At 47.9% G+C, this 12,280-nt stretch overlaps 1 protein-coding gene across 3 annotated transcripts; it reads right to left on the bottom strand.

Moving 5' to 3' along the window:
• Window positions 1-523: 523 nt before the first annotated feature.
• ACAD8 (acyl-CoA dehydrogenase family member 8) lies at window positions 524-12,206 on the bottom strand. 3 transcript variants are annotated; one of them, XM_032802397.2, is made up of 11 exons: window positions 12,000-12,206; window positions 10,092-10,192; window positions 9,480-9,649; window positions 7,545-7,654; window positions 6,681-6,757; window positions 5,831-5,968; window positions 4,760-4,895; window positions 4,546-4,643; window positions 3,721-3,873; window positions 2,600-2,702; window positions 524-1,511 (listed from the first exon to the last, which is right to left on the bottom strand). In XM_032802397.2, the coding sequence occupies exons 1-11, from the start codon at window positions 12,097-12,099 to the stop codon at window positions 1,459-1,461; spliced, it is 1,239 nt and encodes a 412-aa protein (XP_032658288.1). In that variant the 5' UTR covers window positions 12,100-12,206; the 3' UTR covers window positions 524-1,458. The 3 variants fall into 3 exon arrangements, with proteins under 3 accessions (XP_032658288.1, XP_074929565.1, XP_074929566.1); XM_075073464.1 differs by lacking the exons at window positions 9,480-9,649; window positions 10,092-10,192 and having other exon boundaries at window positions 12,000-12,082; XM_075073465.1 differs by lacking the exons at window positions 9,480-9,649; window positions 12,000-12,206 and having other exon boundaries at window positions 10,092-10,168.
• Window positions 12,207-12,280: the final 74 nt, after the last annotated feature.

The following is a 12,280-nucleotide window of genomic DNA, read 5'->3' as shown; positions in this document are numbered from 1 at the left end:
ACGGAATGCATAGCACAGCATGACTCACAATGTCAAAACCACTTCGGTATGAGACTCCATTCCATCCCTATCCTCCACTTGGAAGGGTCAGATACCCGTGTCTTCATCTTGAAGGTGGAAAGTTACTTCAGTTCCTTGACATTGAGGGAAAAAAAATCTCCCCTATCGGCCTGTCATTTTTTGTGGCAGACCCCAAAAAAGAAATGTTGCTCAATAATTAAAGCCAGGAATAGGAAATCAGCTCTCTCTGCCACTGATTCCTTACCTTGTCACTTCCCCTCTCTGCACTTCAATTTACCCATCAGTCAAATGAGCATGTCAACACATACCCAACAGAAAGGGGTGTTAGTTGGTAAGGCACTTTAAGGGACTAAAGAAATGCAAGTTATTAGTAATTATTAGCATTTTCCATTAAACAAACAGATTAAAAAATAAATAATTCTATCAACTAAAGGGAATATGTTCAAATTAAAGAATTAGAATGTTACAGAAAGAGTGAATTACAAGAACTGATGAAACCTCCTTGTGATTTTACTGTCATAGCTTTATTGATTCCGACATTGGGGAGGGAGTAAACCTGATCAAAGCTCTGACTCTGCTCATATTATACATTTCTGGGCAGAGTAAATTTGAGAATAAAGAGCCTAGGTTTTCTTGTGCAAGACTCTCTCATCTATCCCTCTGATCCCATTACCCAGGATTCATAATGCTAATGAAAGCATTAGTGAGATGGGGTGAAGCAAGAGCCAGTTGTAGTAGGTAAGAGAACTCTAGGAAATGAGAAGCAGTGATGCTTTCAGATTAGCACCAGGCACTCCCCATTCCCTTCAATGGGTTTTAAATGCTCACTTCACTTTGTAACAACTCATGGAGACACAATCTTTATGGATGACTTGCATCAGTGCTGCAGCACAGCAGCTTGTAAAGACAAGGGTTTAAACAAGGCAACAAATTCTCCCTGTGATTCAAAGGAGTTGCCTTTTTGATCCATAGGAGACCACGCATGTGCACAGTCCTGCCTGAAATTAATCAGCAGGCTATGCCTCCATATCTGCCTTAGACATGCCCCGGGGAAGGAAGGGGCTGACTGGATTCCCTCTGTTTTAATCCTGTCTTGGCACAAAGGTGGACTGGATGACCCCACAGGTCTAAAGTTTCTGTCTGAGGAGGGGCAGGGCAGCAGCAGTGGCCCATAGTCAGGAGACAGGGACAAAGGCTTTCATTCATGTCTGATTTTTATCTTTGGCGTCCTTGACACCAGCGGCTCTGCCAGGCACCTCATACAGCTGGGACCCCACGTGGCCTGCATACAGCTGTGCTTGGGATCAGAAAAAGTCAAGAGAGAGTTTCCACTGGTACAGTCCCACTCCCCGGGAAGGAGTCTATGGAAACTGGAGCAATAGACAATGTTCTACCTAGCAAGTGAAGTGTATTAAGACTAGAGACCAGCTCCTGGTTTCACTCCTGTAATAGACTCCTGGCCACAATCATCCTCATCACCTCGTTGGTACCTGTGGCAGGACAAAGACACAAAGAGAGGGAGAGACAGACAGAGACACACATCAGTTAAGTTAAGGCCCAATCCTGCTTCCATTGAAGTTAAATGCAAAAATCCCAGGCTTTAAACCCACAACAGAGCAGCATGCAATCAGCAGAGCAGTTATTCCATGTCTCCATCCAGCCTGTGATGAGGGCAAAACCTGGTGGGATCTGTAACCTACTCTACAGAAGAGATTCCTTTCAAGCATGAGAGGGGTTCTGGGTATTACTGAGTGTAGAGAAGAAGTTAAGATGTAGATGCCTGGAAAAAGACCACTCATTAAGTGGGCACTGAGCGCTTCTTGCTCCCATTGATATTAAAAGGATTTTAGGGCACTGAGCTCCTAGCAGAACTGGTCCCATACTGAGGGTCACAGTCTCTACTTTACCTTTTGCTACATATACATCATATCAGAGAGTAGAAAGGAGCATAGCAGGGGATTGCCAGGACCACACCCCTTCCCGATACTCTAGTTCTAGCTGAATGAAGTTCAAAGAATAGCAGTAATAACGATTAAGAGGCTAGATTAAAAATAAAACGAGCTTGGCTCCACTAAGGGGGATATTACCACACGTCTCTCTACATGGATCTGAAGGTGGAACCGCACACAGAGTGAGAATTGTTTAGGGTTCAACAATGGGTGTTAATAGGATGAAATTAAACAAAGACACCTTTAGTGTCAACATCAGGAGACCTTTCCCTCTGGTGAGACCCATTTAACTATAAAGAATTTTCCCAGGGAGGTGGTGGGAGCTCCTTCAACTGAGTCATGTGGATCAAGAGTGGACAAGACACTAAAAATATACTGCAGAGAGCAATCCTGCACATGGAATCTCTTCTGTCTTCCACTGGGTTGGAAATATTTACAGGACTACACAAATCTGCTATAGCCCAATGAATTCAGATCCCCTGCATGAGTTTTGCTGTCAGATGGGACAGCTAAAGCACAGAATGAAAGAAGTGGAATTTGCAACTATAATCCAAGTCCCTGTTCTCCACTGGGTCATGCGGCCAAGGTCATAGCCAGTGGCCAGTTTTGTTGGCAATACCCCAGGTTACCTTCCAAGATCTGGTGGACTCTGATGTCTCTCATGAACTGCTGCACAGCATAGTCTTTCAGGTAGCCATAGCCCCCATGCATCTGTAGGGCCTGGTTGCAGATCTGAGGAAAAGAGAACGTGGCTGGGTCAGGCACAGAGTGATGAAGTGACTTGCCCAGGGCCACACAGCAAGTCAGTGGCAGAGCTAGGCCTAGAGCCCAGGAATCTGGATTAGGTCTATGCTCCAACCAGCAAACCACATTCCCAAGCAGAAATGGAAGTGGAACCCAGGAGTCCTAAATTCCAGTCTCTTCTGCTCTAACCACTATATACCAGGCTGCTTGTTGCCATATTTCCAGACGTGCCATTTAAAACGAATGGTGTCATCTTAAAAGGAATGCTGCAACGCACAATTCCCCTCAACCAAAGTGGTTTCTGTGGCATTTTTAACTGAGTCTAGGTCCAAAATTAAAATGCAAGACCACCATCTAGTGGCCAGCTAGGATAATTCCAGGGTACAGGCTCTCATTAGTTAAAGATGGTACCAAGCCTAACTATAATTAATCCTGTGTGTGAGATACACCACATCGGCATTATACATCCAGGGAGCTAATGACAGGATGTAGTGGCAATTCCAAAATAAAACTAATCCAAGACAATTTATAGCTCAGAACTTTTTTCTTTTAATTAAATGGCATTCTGTAATTGCACTAGAGTACCTCGCTCACTCCCAATGACACAAGCTAACCAGAAATTAAGAGCAGCAATGGACACCCTGGCATGCACCCTTATTACCTCATTGAAAAGTAGCTGAAATGACCAAAATGAAATGCTCTACTCACAGGTCTGCCTGAGCCCCCAGGTTCCTAGAAGCAGCAGAAGGCATGATAGCATATGAAAAATGCCCAGGGAGAAGGATCATGGCCTGCAGAGGGGCTGAGATTCCTGTGTACAAACAGGCCAGGATTCTGGCCCACAAAAGAGGACTCAAGACTAGGTTTATGGCCCACCAAATGTGCCCAGGGCTAGAACCCTACAGACTGAAGAGACTTCTTGAAATCCCAAGCAGTGTCAGCCACTACAAGGAGACTCTGAATGTTTCTGATTACAACACCTCCGGCAGAGACTTGGAAAACCTACTGTGAAGCATTCATCAGTGGCAAAGAGTTTGGCCATGGCGCACAGGGCAATGGCATCCTCCCGCTCCTCGTGCAGTGCCTGCGCCGCATTCCGTACCATGAGCCGTGCTGCCACCAGGCGCGTCGCCATCTCAGCCAGTCTGAACTGGAGGTACTGCCGGGAAGGAAATAGACAGCACTTGAAGGGCCAGGTTAAGCCAGAGGCTCAGTGGGTCCCTGCCCTGAAATACCTCTCCCTACCCATCCTTCTCAGATGGGGCCTTGTCCTAGTACCACCACCTTCCCCCTCAAGTGGGGCCCTGTTCTGAATCCCACACCCCATCCTTTTCTCCCCTCAGGCATTGTCCCCCAAATATTCCTCAGTCCCCTCAGGTGCTCCCCTGTGCTGCTCCCCCATCCCGCTCAGGCAGGGCCCCCATCTTCGTATTTCCTCTTCAGGGAACTTTCTAGAAAGGACTTCCCTTCACATGAATCTCAAGCCTCTCTGATTCTCTGTGCCAAGGCCACTGGCTCCCCTGACTCCCCAGTTCCTCTCTCTCAGCCTCTGTATTTTTCTCCAGCTCCTTCTGAGCATCTGTTTCTCTTCTATCATAAGGCCAACACATAATTATCATGAACTATTTTCTGCATGAGGTGAAACCTCTCCCAGCGGGAGATGCTATTTAAGAGGGTCTGAGTCCATTAGCATTGGGAGAAACTACTACAGTATCAGCTTCTCCCAGCAGAATGTGTGTAAGGCAGGATGTGGGAGCTCCAGCTGCTTGTTTATGCAATAGCCAGAGGGGTGCAGTGGTGGAAAGGGCAAAGCTTGTAGACGAAAAGTCACCTGGTTACTGGCCAGGGGTTCCCCAAACTGTTTGCGGATGCTGAGATGGTCCTGGGCCAGGAGGACAGAGGCATGAGCAGCTCCTAGAGAACAAGAAGCTGGCATGGAAAGCCAAGGGCACAGACTGAATATTACATGACAGCCACCACACTAGACTAACACTGAGGAGACCACAGCCCCCTCCCTTACCCTTGCTCTCAGCTGCCAGGCTTACCAATGTTGATCCTCCCTCCATTCAGGCCCTTCATGGCGATGCCGAAGCCCTGCCCTTCCGCACCCAGCCGGTTGGTGACAGGAACAGCACAGTCCTCAAAGATCACGGCCCGAGTCGGCTGGGAGTTCCAGCCCACCTGGGAAAGACAGGAGTATCTCACAGACTGTCTGGAGGGCTGGGCACATCCAGCTCTCTGCTGGAGAAATAACAGGTCTATCACTGCTCTCTCTCTCCACTGTCAGGCTTGTGAAGGGGCGTGTCTCTAACGCAGACTCCATGACACAGAATGTGGCGCCCCTCAGATCCTGCAGTGAATAGAAGTCTGTTGAGCTACCCCTCCAGCCTTTCCAAACTAAAGGTTTACACATGCACTGCCCCCTTCAGCTGGATTTTGACAGTAACTTTCAGGACATGTTAGATGGCTCAGTTTTAGTTTGCTAGACTTGTACCTCCAGACACCTGGATCACGAGTTTAGTGATCTCCAAAGCTTTGTAGTCCACATGCAAAGCACCATGCAGTCTGGGAATCTCTGCTCAGGAGAGACCTTATTATTAGCTTAGCCAAGGGGTCAGGACTGAACTTCAGCAATGCTGCTGGTGAGAGTTGGGGGTCAGGCGCTCGTGAAGCTTGCACAGTCTGCACCATACGTAACCCTGATTGGTTTGAGGAACCCTTAAACTTCATGAGCAACTCAATCCACTAGAAATTGAAATGCAAATGTCTCGGAGAAGTGCAGATCCAGTGAATCTGAATCTGGTGCTGGCTTGACAGACCCGGTGATTAAAGCTCTCCACCTATTCATGCAGCAGACACAGCATGAGCACTGGCAGTGTAAGGTTTCCCCACACTGTGCGCCTCAATGCTCCCGTCAGTCAGGACACTGGATTATCTGGGGCTATGGTGCAGTGAGGAAGTAGGACAGCAGACTAGAACGGTCCAGCTGTCTCACCCAGTACAGGGCTGGATGGGCCTGCTATCTGATCAGACATGGGATCGCTAGTGGTCTACTCCAGTCTGGCCTGCCTCTGCTGTGTTCCCCCTCTCACTCTGATGATGTGTGGGTCTCTCACCTTCCTCTCTTTCTTGCCAAAGCTGAGCCCTGGAGTTTCTTTCTCCAGCACCAGGCAGGAGATGCCTTTGGGGCCAGACCCCCCTGTGCGACACATGACCACGTACACATCTGTGTCACCACCGCCACTGGTGAAGGCCTGGCAAGGGGCAGAGGAAAGGAGACAGAATTAGCACGCAGGAAGCCCACGTCCAGAGCCTGGGAAGCAGGAGAGACTCTCCATTGGGCACCATCTGCTGAAAGGGAGTTAGGTGTCCTGTGTGGTGATACAAGGGCAGACAGGAGGGCAAGGGGATTAGAGAGTTGGAGGAGAAGGAAGGCAGAGGGAAGGAGAGGCAAGGAGACAGAAGAATGGGAGGGGGGTGGGCTTGAGGGATTGGTTTATGGGGTGAAATCACAGACTGAATAGGTGTAGCCTGCCCAATTGGGGTTGGAGAGAGAATGGCACACAATAACCACCTCCAGTTACTGGTCATTAGAGTGAAGAAATTCCAGGGAGAGGAGGGGGTAGAGCTAGAAATACTGGGAGGAAGTTCAGCATCAGGCAGGGCTTCCCAGCAGTGCGCTTTACTCTGCTGGGAACAGCGTCTCCAAGGGAAGAGGCGGACACCCCATCACCAAGGGACATGTAAAACAGAACTGAACAAAGCCCTAGAGAATACACTGTGGGGAACAAGCCTGCCCTGGGAGAAGCAACTGGAGATTATGTGAAAAAATGGGATATCTCCAGTTCCACAAGCCAAGAGGAAGAGGCAGAGATGAGAGGGTGAGTGGGGGAGACAGAGATATGGCAACGACCCTCTCATACATGCAGGGCACTCAGGGGTTTTCAAGGCGAGAAAAGCTGGTACCTTGGAACCATTAAGGATGTAGGTGTCGCCTTTCCTTTTGGCTGAAGTTATCAGGGAAGCTGCATCACTTCCACTTCCTGTTAGTGGGGAAGGAAAGGAGCCAATGAGATAGCAAGGCTGCCTCTCTCCTGGAGAGACTGTGTGTTTATTTGGAATGATGCGGAGTCAGACTCAGGGCCAAATGCATCCCTGGAACCAGAGAGTATAACTCCTACTGACCTCAATAGGGGCTGTGACCCCTTGCCCCCGAGCTAAATTTATCCTCTAGAGCCAAGCAATTCAGAGCAGGATGGTCAACCATATCATCATGGGCTGAGGAACAGGTCTCATCCAGCTCATGTGGGATCCTGACTGTCCATGGCTTTAAACTAGAGATGTCAGATCTGTGTGAATTTATTTATTTAAGTGCCCTGGACAGAGATTCGCCCTCTTAACACAGTATTTATCCCTTTTGTTTAACCAGCCTTGAAAACAGGAGCGCCAGGGCAGTCAAAGTGCGTCTAGTTTTGTCACATTCTGCAAAGCCGTGTGTATCCCCCCCCACCCGACTTAGGCACCCTGCAGTACCTTCAGCTCCTCACTTCTCTCAGTGAATCACAGCACTTCTCCTTGCCCTTCCCATCACTGCTGTATGCTAAGGGGAAAGGACTGTCAGCATTGTGAGATGTGCCCCATTGAAGTACCAGCCGTTGCTACACTGATACCCTAAAGCACAAGCCACATGGAGGTCTGGATAGCTCAGAGCAACAGGAGATGTAGTTTCACTTCCAGTTCCTTGGAACATCTGAGAATGAGAGTGACTGATACAACATTTCTGGGACTCAGGACAGGAAGGAGATGGGATTATTTGTACATGAAGCTCACCCGGCTCGGTCAGGCAGTAAGAGGCTAACTTCTCCATGCTACAGAGGGATGGGCAGAACTTGCGTCTCTGCTCCTCGTTCCCAAAGGTGTCAATCATCCAAGCACACATGCTGCACCAGGAGAGAAGGGATGGGGTTATAATGCATGCATACAAGCACAGGCCTAGGAAAAAAGATGATCATAGAATGCTCATGCCACTGGTGTGGAGGTTTGGGGTTTTCAGCCTCTTCTGGAGCAAATCTAACCTAGCCTAGGAGACAAACACCGTCCCCCACTGAAACTGAAAAAAGCAACTACATGCCAGAGAGACTGGCTCAGGGTCTTAAACGTCATAAAGCTTTTGGGCATCAGTGTACAGAGCTGAGAGTCAGGACAGCTGCATTCTATTCTCAACTTTGCCACCGACTCAGTGTGAGACCTTGGACAAGTCACTGCCTCCTTGTGCATCTGTAAAAAAGGTATGGAGATAATTATATGAGGATTAATATTGCAGTAGTGCCTAGCAGTCCTAATCATGGACCAGAACCCCACTGTGCTAGGCACTATACCAAGGGAACAAAAAATGGTCTGTGCTCCAAAGAGTTCACAATTTAATTCATTTTCCCTTCTCAAGAGTTTAGAGTTCTACAAAAGTATTGTTACAATCACAGTACTGAGAGGGAGGGGTGAATATTATTTCCATGCTCTACAAGGAAAAGGCTGACTCTTACTGTGCATTGGTACATCATTTAGTGCAATGGGGACCCTGATGTTAACTGAGATATTGCCACAATAAATGTATCAGTTTAGAGATGGGGTAACGAGGCACAGAGCATTTAAGGGATTTGCCCATGGCTACATAGTAAGTCGATGACAGAGCTAGGAACAAAACCCAAAAGTTCCCAGCTCCAGCCCTCTGCTCACATCACTAGGCTAAAATTATTTCCTTGTGAACAGGAACGATTCCTTCCAGTGTTCGAGGAACTGCAGCCTGATTGCTAGAGTAACCAGCCATGCCTCACATGCCCACTAATGGTCCCTACATTACATCCTGACACAATGAAATTCAATACAGACGTGTGAAAAGTATTTCACTTAGGAAGGCAAAATCAAATTCACAATTACAAAATGAGGACTAACGGCCTCATTGGTAGTTCTGCTGAAAAGGATCTGGGGGTTAAAGTGGATCACAAATGGAATATGAGTAACAATGTGTTGCAGTTTGCAGAAAGGGTTATCATTCTGGGCTATATTAACAGGAGTACTGGATGTAGGACATGGGAAGTAACTGTCCGACTCTGTCTGGTGCTGGTGAGGCTTGAGCTGGAGTACTGTGTCCAGTTCTGGTGCCACACTTTAGGAAAGATGTGGATCAACTGGGAACAATCCGGGGGAGAGCTATAAAAATGATAAAAGGTTTAGAAAATCTGATCTATGAGGAAAGGCTAAAAAATCTGGGCAAGTTTAATCCTGAGAAAGGACGGCTGAAGGGGGAGCTGATAGGAGTTTTCAAATATGTTAAGGGCTGTTACGTAGAGGACTGTGGTCAGTTGATCTCCCTATCCACTGAAGGCAGGTCAAGAAGTATGGGCTTAATCTGTAGCAAGGGAGATTTAGGTTAGATATTAGGGGGAAAATTCTAACCATAAGGGTAGTTAAGCTTTGGAATAGGCTTTCAAGGGAGGTCATGGAATCCCTGTCATTGGAGGTTTTTAAAAACAGGTTAAATAATCACCTGTCAGGGGTGTACTAGGTTTCCTTGATCCTGCCCCAGCACAGGGAGCTGGATTTGATGACCTCTTGAGGTCCATTCTAGCCCTACATTTCAATGATTCTGTAATGAATGGCACCCGTGAAGGTGGCAAGATGACAGGATTAAGGAGTTCCTGTGTTCATAGTAAGAGTATTATTCAGCCAGACTGACCACAGATGCTTAGCCAGTTGTTCCACACTCACTTATGGATGCTCAAGTAGGCAGTGGTGCTGGTACATCCTGTCGACAAAGCCTCAAAGATGATGGAGGTATCAAGCCGAGAAAGTCCTGAGCCACCTACATCTGGTTTCACATAGATCCCACCGAACCCCAGCTGGGCTGCCTTCCGCATTGTCTCCACGGGGAATATTTCCTATTGGAAGCACAAAGGGAAAAAGGCATTGCAAGAGATCAAGAGCGAGATCAGCTTCCAGTGAAGATGAAACATGAAGCCCAGTTCTGAACTTCCACAAAGTTTAAGTGGATAGGTAGGCATCTAGGTAGATCAGGGAGCAAGTGCAGGTTTTCTGACTTCTCTGTTCCGCCCGCTGGGGTCACTGAAGGCAGCAGGGTGCCTCTGCATCAGCATCGCTAAAGGAAATGTTTCCACCGTCACAATCACAGCACTAAGGAAGAGAGAAGAAGCTACTGAACATGTCACTACCTGCAGGGCTGGGGCAAGGGGGATGTTGGCGGGGGAAGAAAAGAAAAGAAATTACTAGCCCATTAATGCAGGCAAGAGGAACTCCTGAGGGAGGAGAGGATATTGGGTGAAGCATCCCTTTTGTGGGCTGGCACCTGGCCTGTGCTCTCACCTTTTCATCCCATTCTGCCATGTGAGGGGCCATCTCCTTGGCAGCAAAGTCAAAAGCGACCTTTTGGAATTCCTTCTGCTCCTCGGTCAGGCCTGTAGATGCTGGAAAAGCAGGAGAAGAGCGGATGCTTTCAGAGGACGGGGAAGGAGGCTGCAAACCTCCTCACTTCTTTAATACCCAGGACAAATCTGAAACATTGTAGTAATTATTGTTCACAGTCCAATATCTCTTAGCCCTGTTATCTGCACCAACCCGCTGTGGCATTACAAGCATCAGTCGCGCCTCCCAATGAATCAATGCAGAATGAATACCTCTGCATGCTGCTATGGGGTAGTGGTCTAGCAGAGGGGCTGCCTTCTGGGGAAACAAAACCAAGGTCTTGATCTCTTGCGGTCACTGAACATGAACTGCAACACACAACTAAAAGTGTGTGTGTGTGTGTGTGTGTCCTTGACATTCTACAGGGTTGTTTTTTTTGTTGTTTGCCTGGGTATTTCCCCTCCCTCTTCATTAAAATAATCACTTTTCAAATTTATTTGCTTTTCTGGAGAACTCACTGGAGAGCTGGGTTGAAGCTTCACAACAGAGCAAAACTTACTGCAACCCTCAACTCCAGCTTCCATGTAAAACCCTGTCAACAAATGAGAGGTAGGGGGGATGAACCCATGTAGTTACACTAGTATGAGCCTGAAGCATACATGTGCTTCATCATTGCAATATACATCAGCAATTTACCAGAGAAAGTCACAAGTATGCAAGCGTGTGACCTTAGATCCTGCACTGGTGTAACTATGTGACATAAGTACATCTCTGCAGACAAGCCCTGAGAGGAGAAGGCAATGCGGAGTCACGTACAGGTTAGAACTCTGTTTTTGTCAGAGTTAAACAAAACCCAACCAAGCAAAGCAAACCCAAAGAATTTCAAATAAAGTCAGACTCATTCCCCTTCCCCACTCAGTTACAGATAGGAAAGCTACAGCCCAGGTTTCAAAATAGTTCCATTGCAGGATTAACTCCCCAGGTCCTTCGGAGGATCCTCTAGCAAAAATTAGGAGGACAAGAATTGATATTCCTCATTTTAAAATCTTCTGTTGTAACCACATTCAGAGACCCCCAACTAGGATCAGGACCCTGCGGTGCTCGGTGCTGTACAAACACATAGAAAGAGTCTGTACCCTGAAGAGCTTACACTCTAATCTTTATAAGATAAAACACAAGCGGAAAAAAAATCAAAAACTTTAGACCATTCTTACACTTCATAAAGAATCAGTAAAGGCTATAAGCAGAATATATTTCCCCCTTTTGCAGTCCACATGTAGAGATCCTATAGCACTTCTTACAAAAGTAGAGACAGGAATCCTAGTGCTTTGGCTAAAGGCTTATGTGCATAATTACATTCTGCTTCATGAAATTCCCACTTTTTAGAATCATAGGGTTAGAAGGGCGTGCAACAATCATTTAGTCTAAACCCCTCTTACAATTAGATATGAAATTCTTCTTTGATGCAGGCCCTACAATGTGTCAAGGGGCTGTGCAAGTTGTTTGAACAGCACCAACACATGGGGCTTTCACCTCCTCCCTAGTGAGACCATTCCCCTGCTGGAAAGATCTCACTGTCAGGAAGCTTTCCCTCACGTACAGCCTACATGTGCCCTTTCTGAAGTGCATTGCATTGCTCCCACTCATAATCATACCCCCTTGGAACACACTCAGCAACTCCTGCTGTTCCAGACTTGACAGAGGAAGGAGGCTCAGTTCCAGCGCTGGTTTTATGGGCTCCAGCCCCTCCACCACCTCCCCTGTATTTCAGATATGCCCATCCCCATCGCTTCTGGGCGCCCCTGCTTCCCTATCCCTGCTCCCAGCCGTCCCCACCCCAGCCTTCGGCCCCTCTGCCCTGAACCTTACGGTCAATGCAGGAGACGATCCTCCTGCGCCCCAACACCTGGGGCCAGCTTGAGCTCCTCCGCAGCTGGGCCCCTAACCTGCTGCAACCTCGCCAAGCCATGCCAGCAGCCCTTCTGTGCAAGGGTGCCTGCCCTGCGCTGCACTGCTGGAGTTGTAGTCTGCAGCGGAGAGCAGCCCGCAAAGCATCCCCAGCTGAGGAGGGGCAGCGGGACTACAGTGCCCAGAAAGCACCGCGCAGTGATGCTGAGGGATTCTGGGAGCTGTAGTCCTTCTCCCCCGAT

Source organism: Chelonoidis abingdonii, chromosome 18, assembly GCF_003597395.2.
Source record: "Chelonoidis abingdonii isolate Lonesome George chromosome 18, CheloAbing_2.0, whole genome shotgun sequence".
NCBI lineage: Eukaryota > Metazoa > Chordata > Testudines > Testudinidae > Chelonoidis > Chelonoidis abingdonii.
The sequence above is the reverse complement of the archived record's forward strand: the minus strand, read 5'-3'. Positions and strand labels throughout refer to the sequence as shown.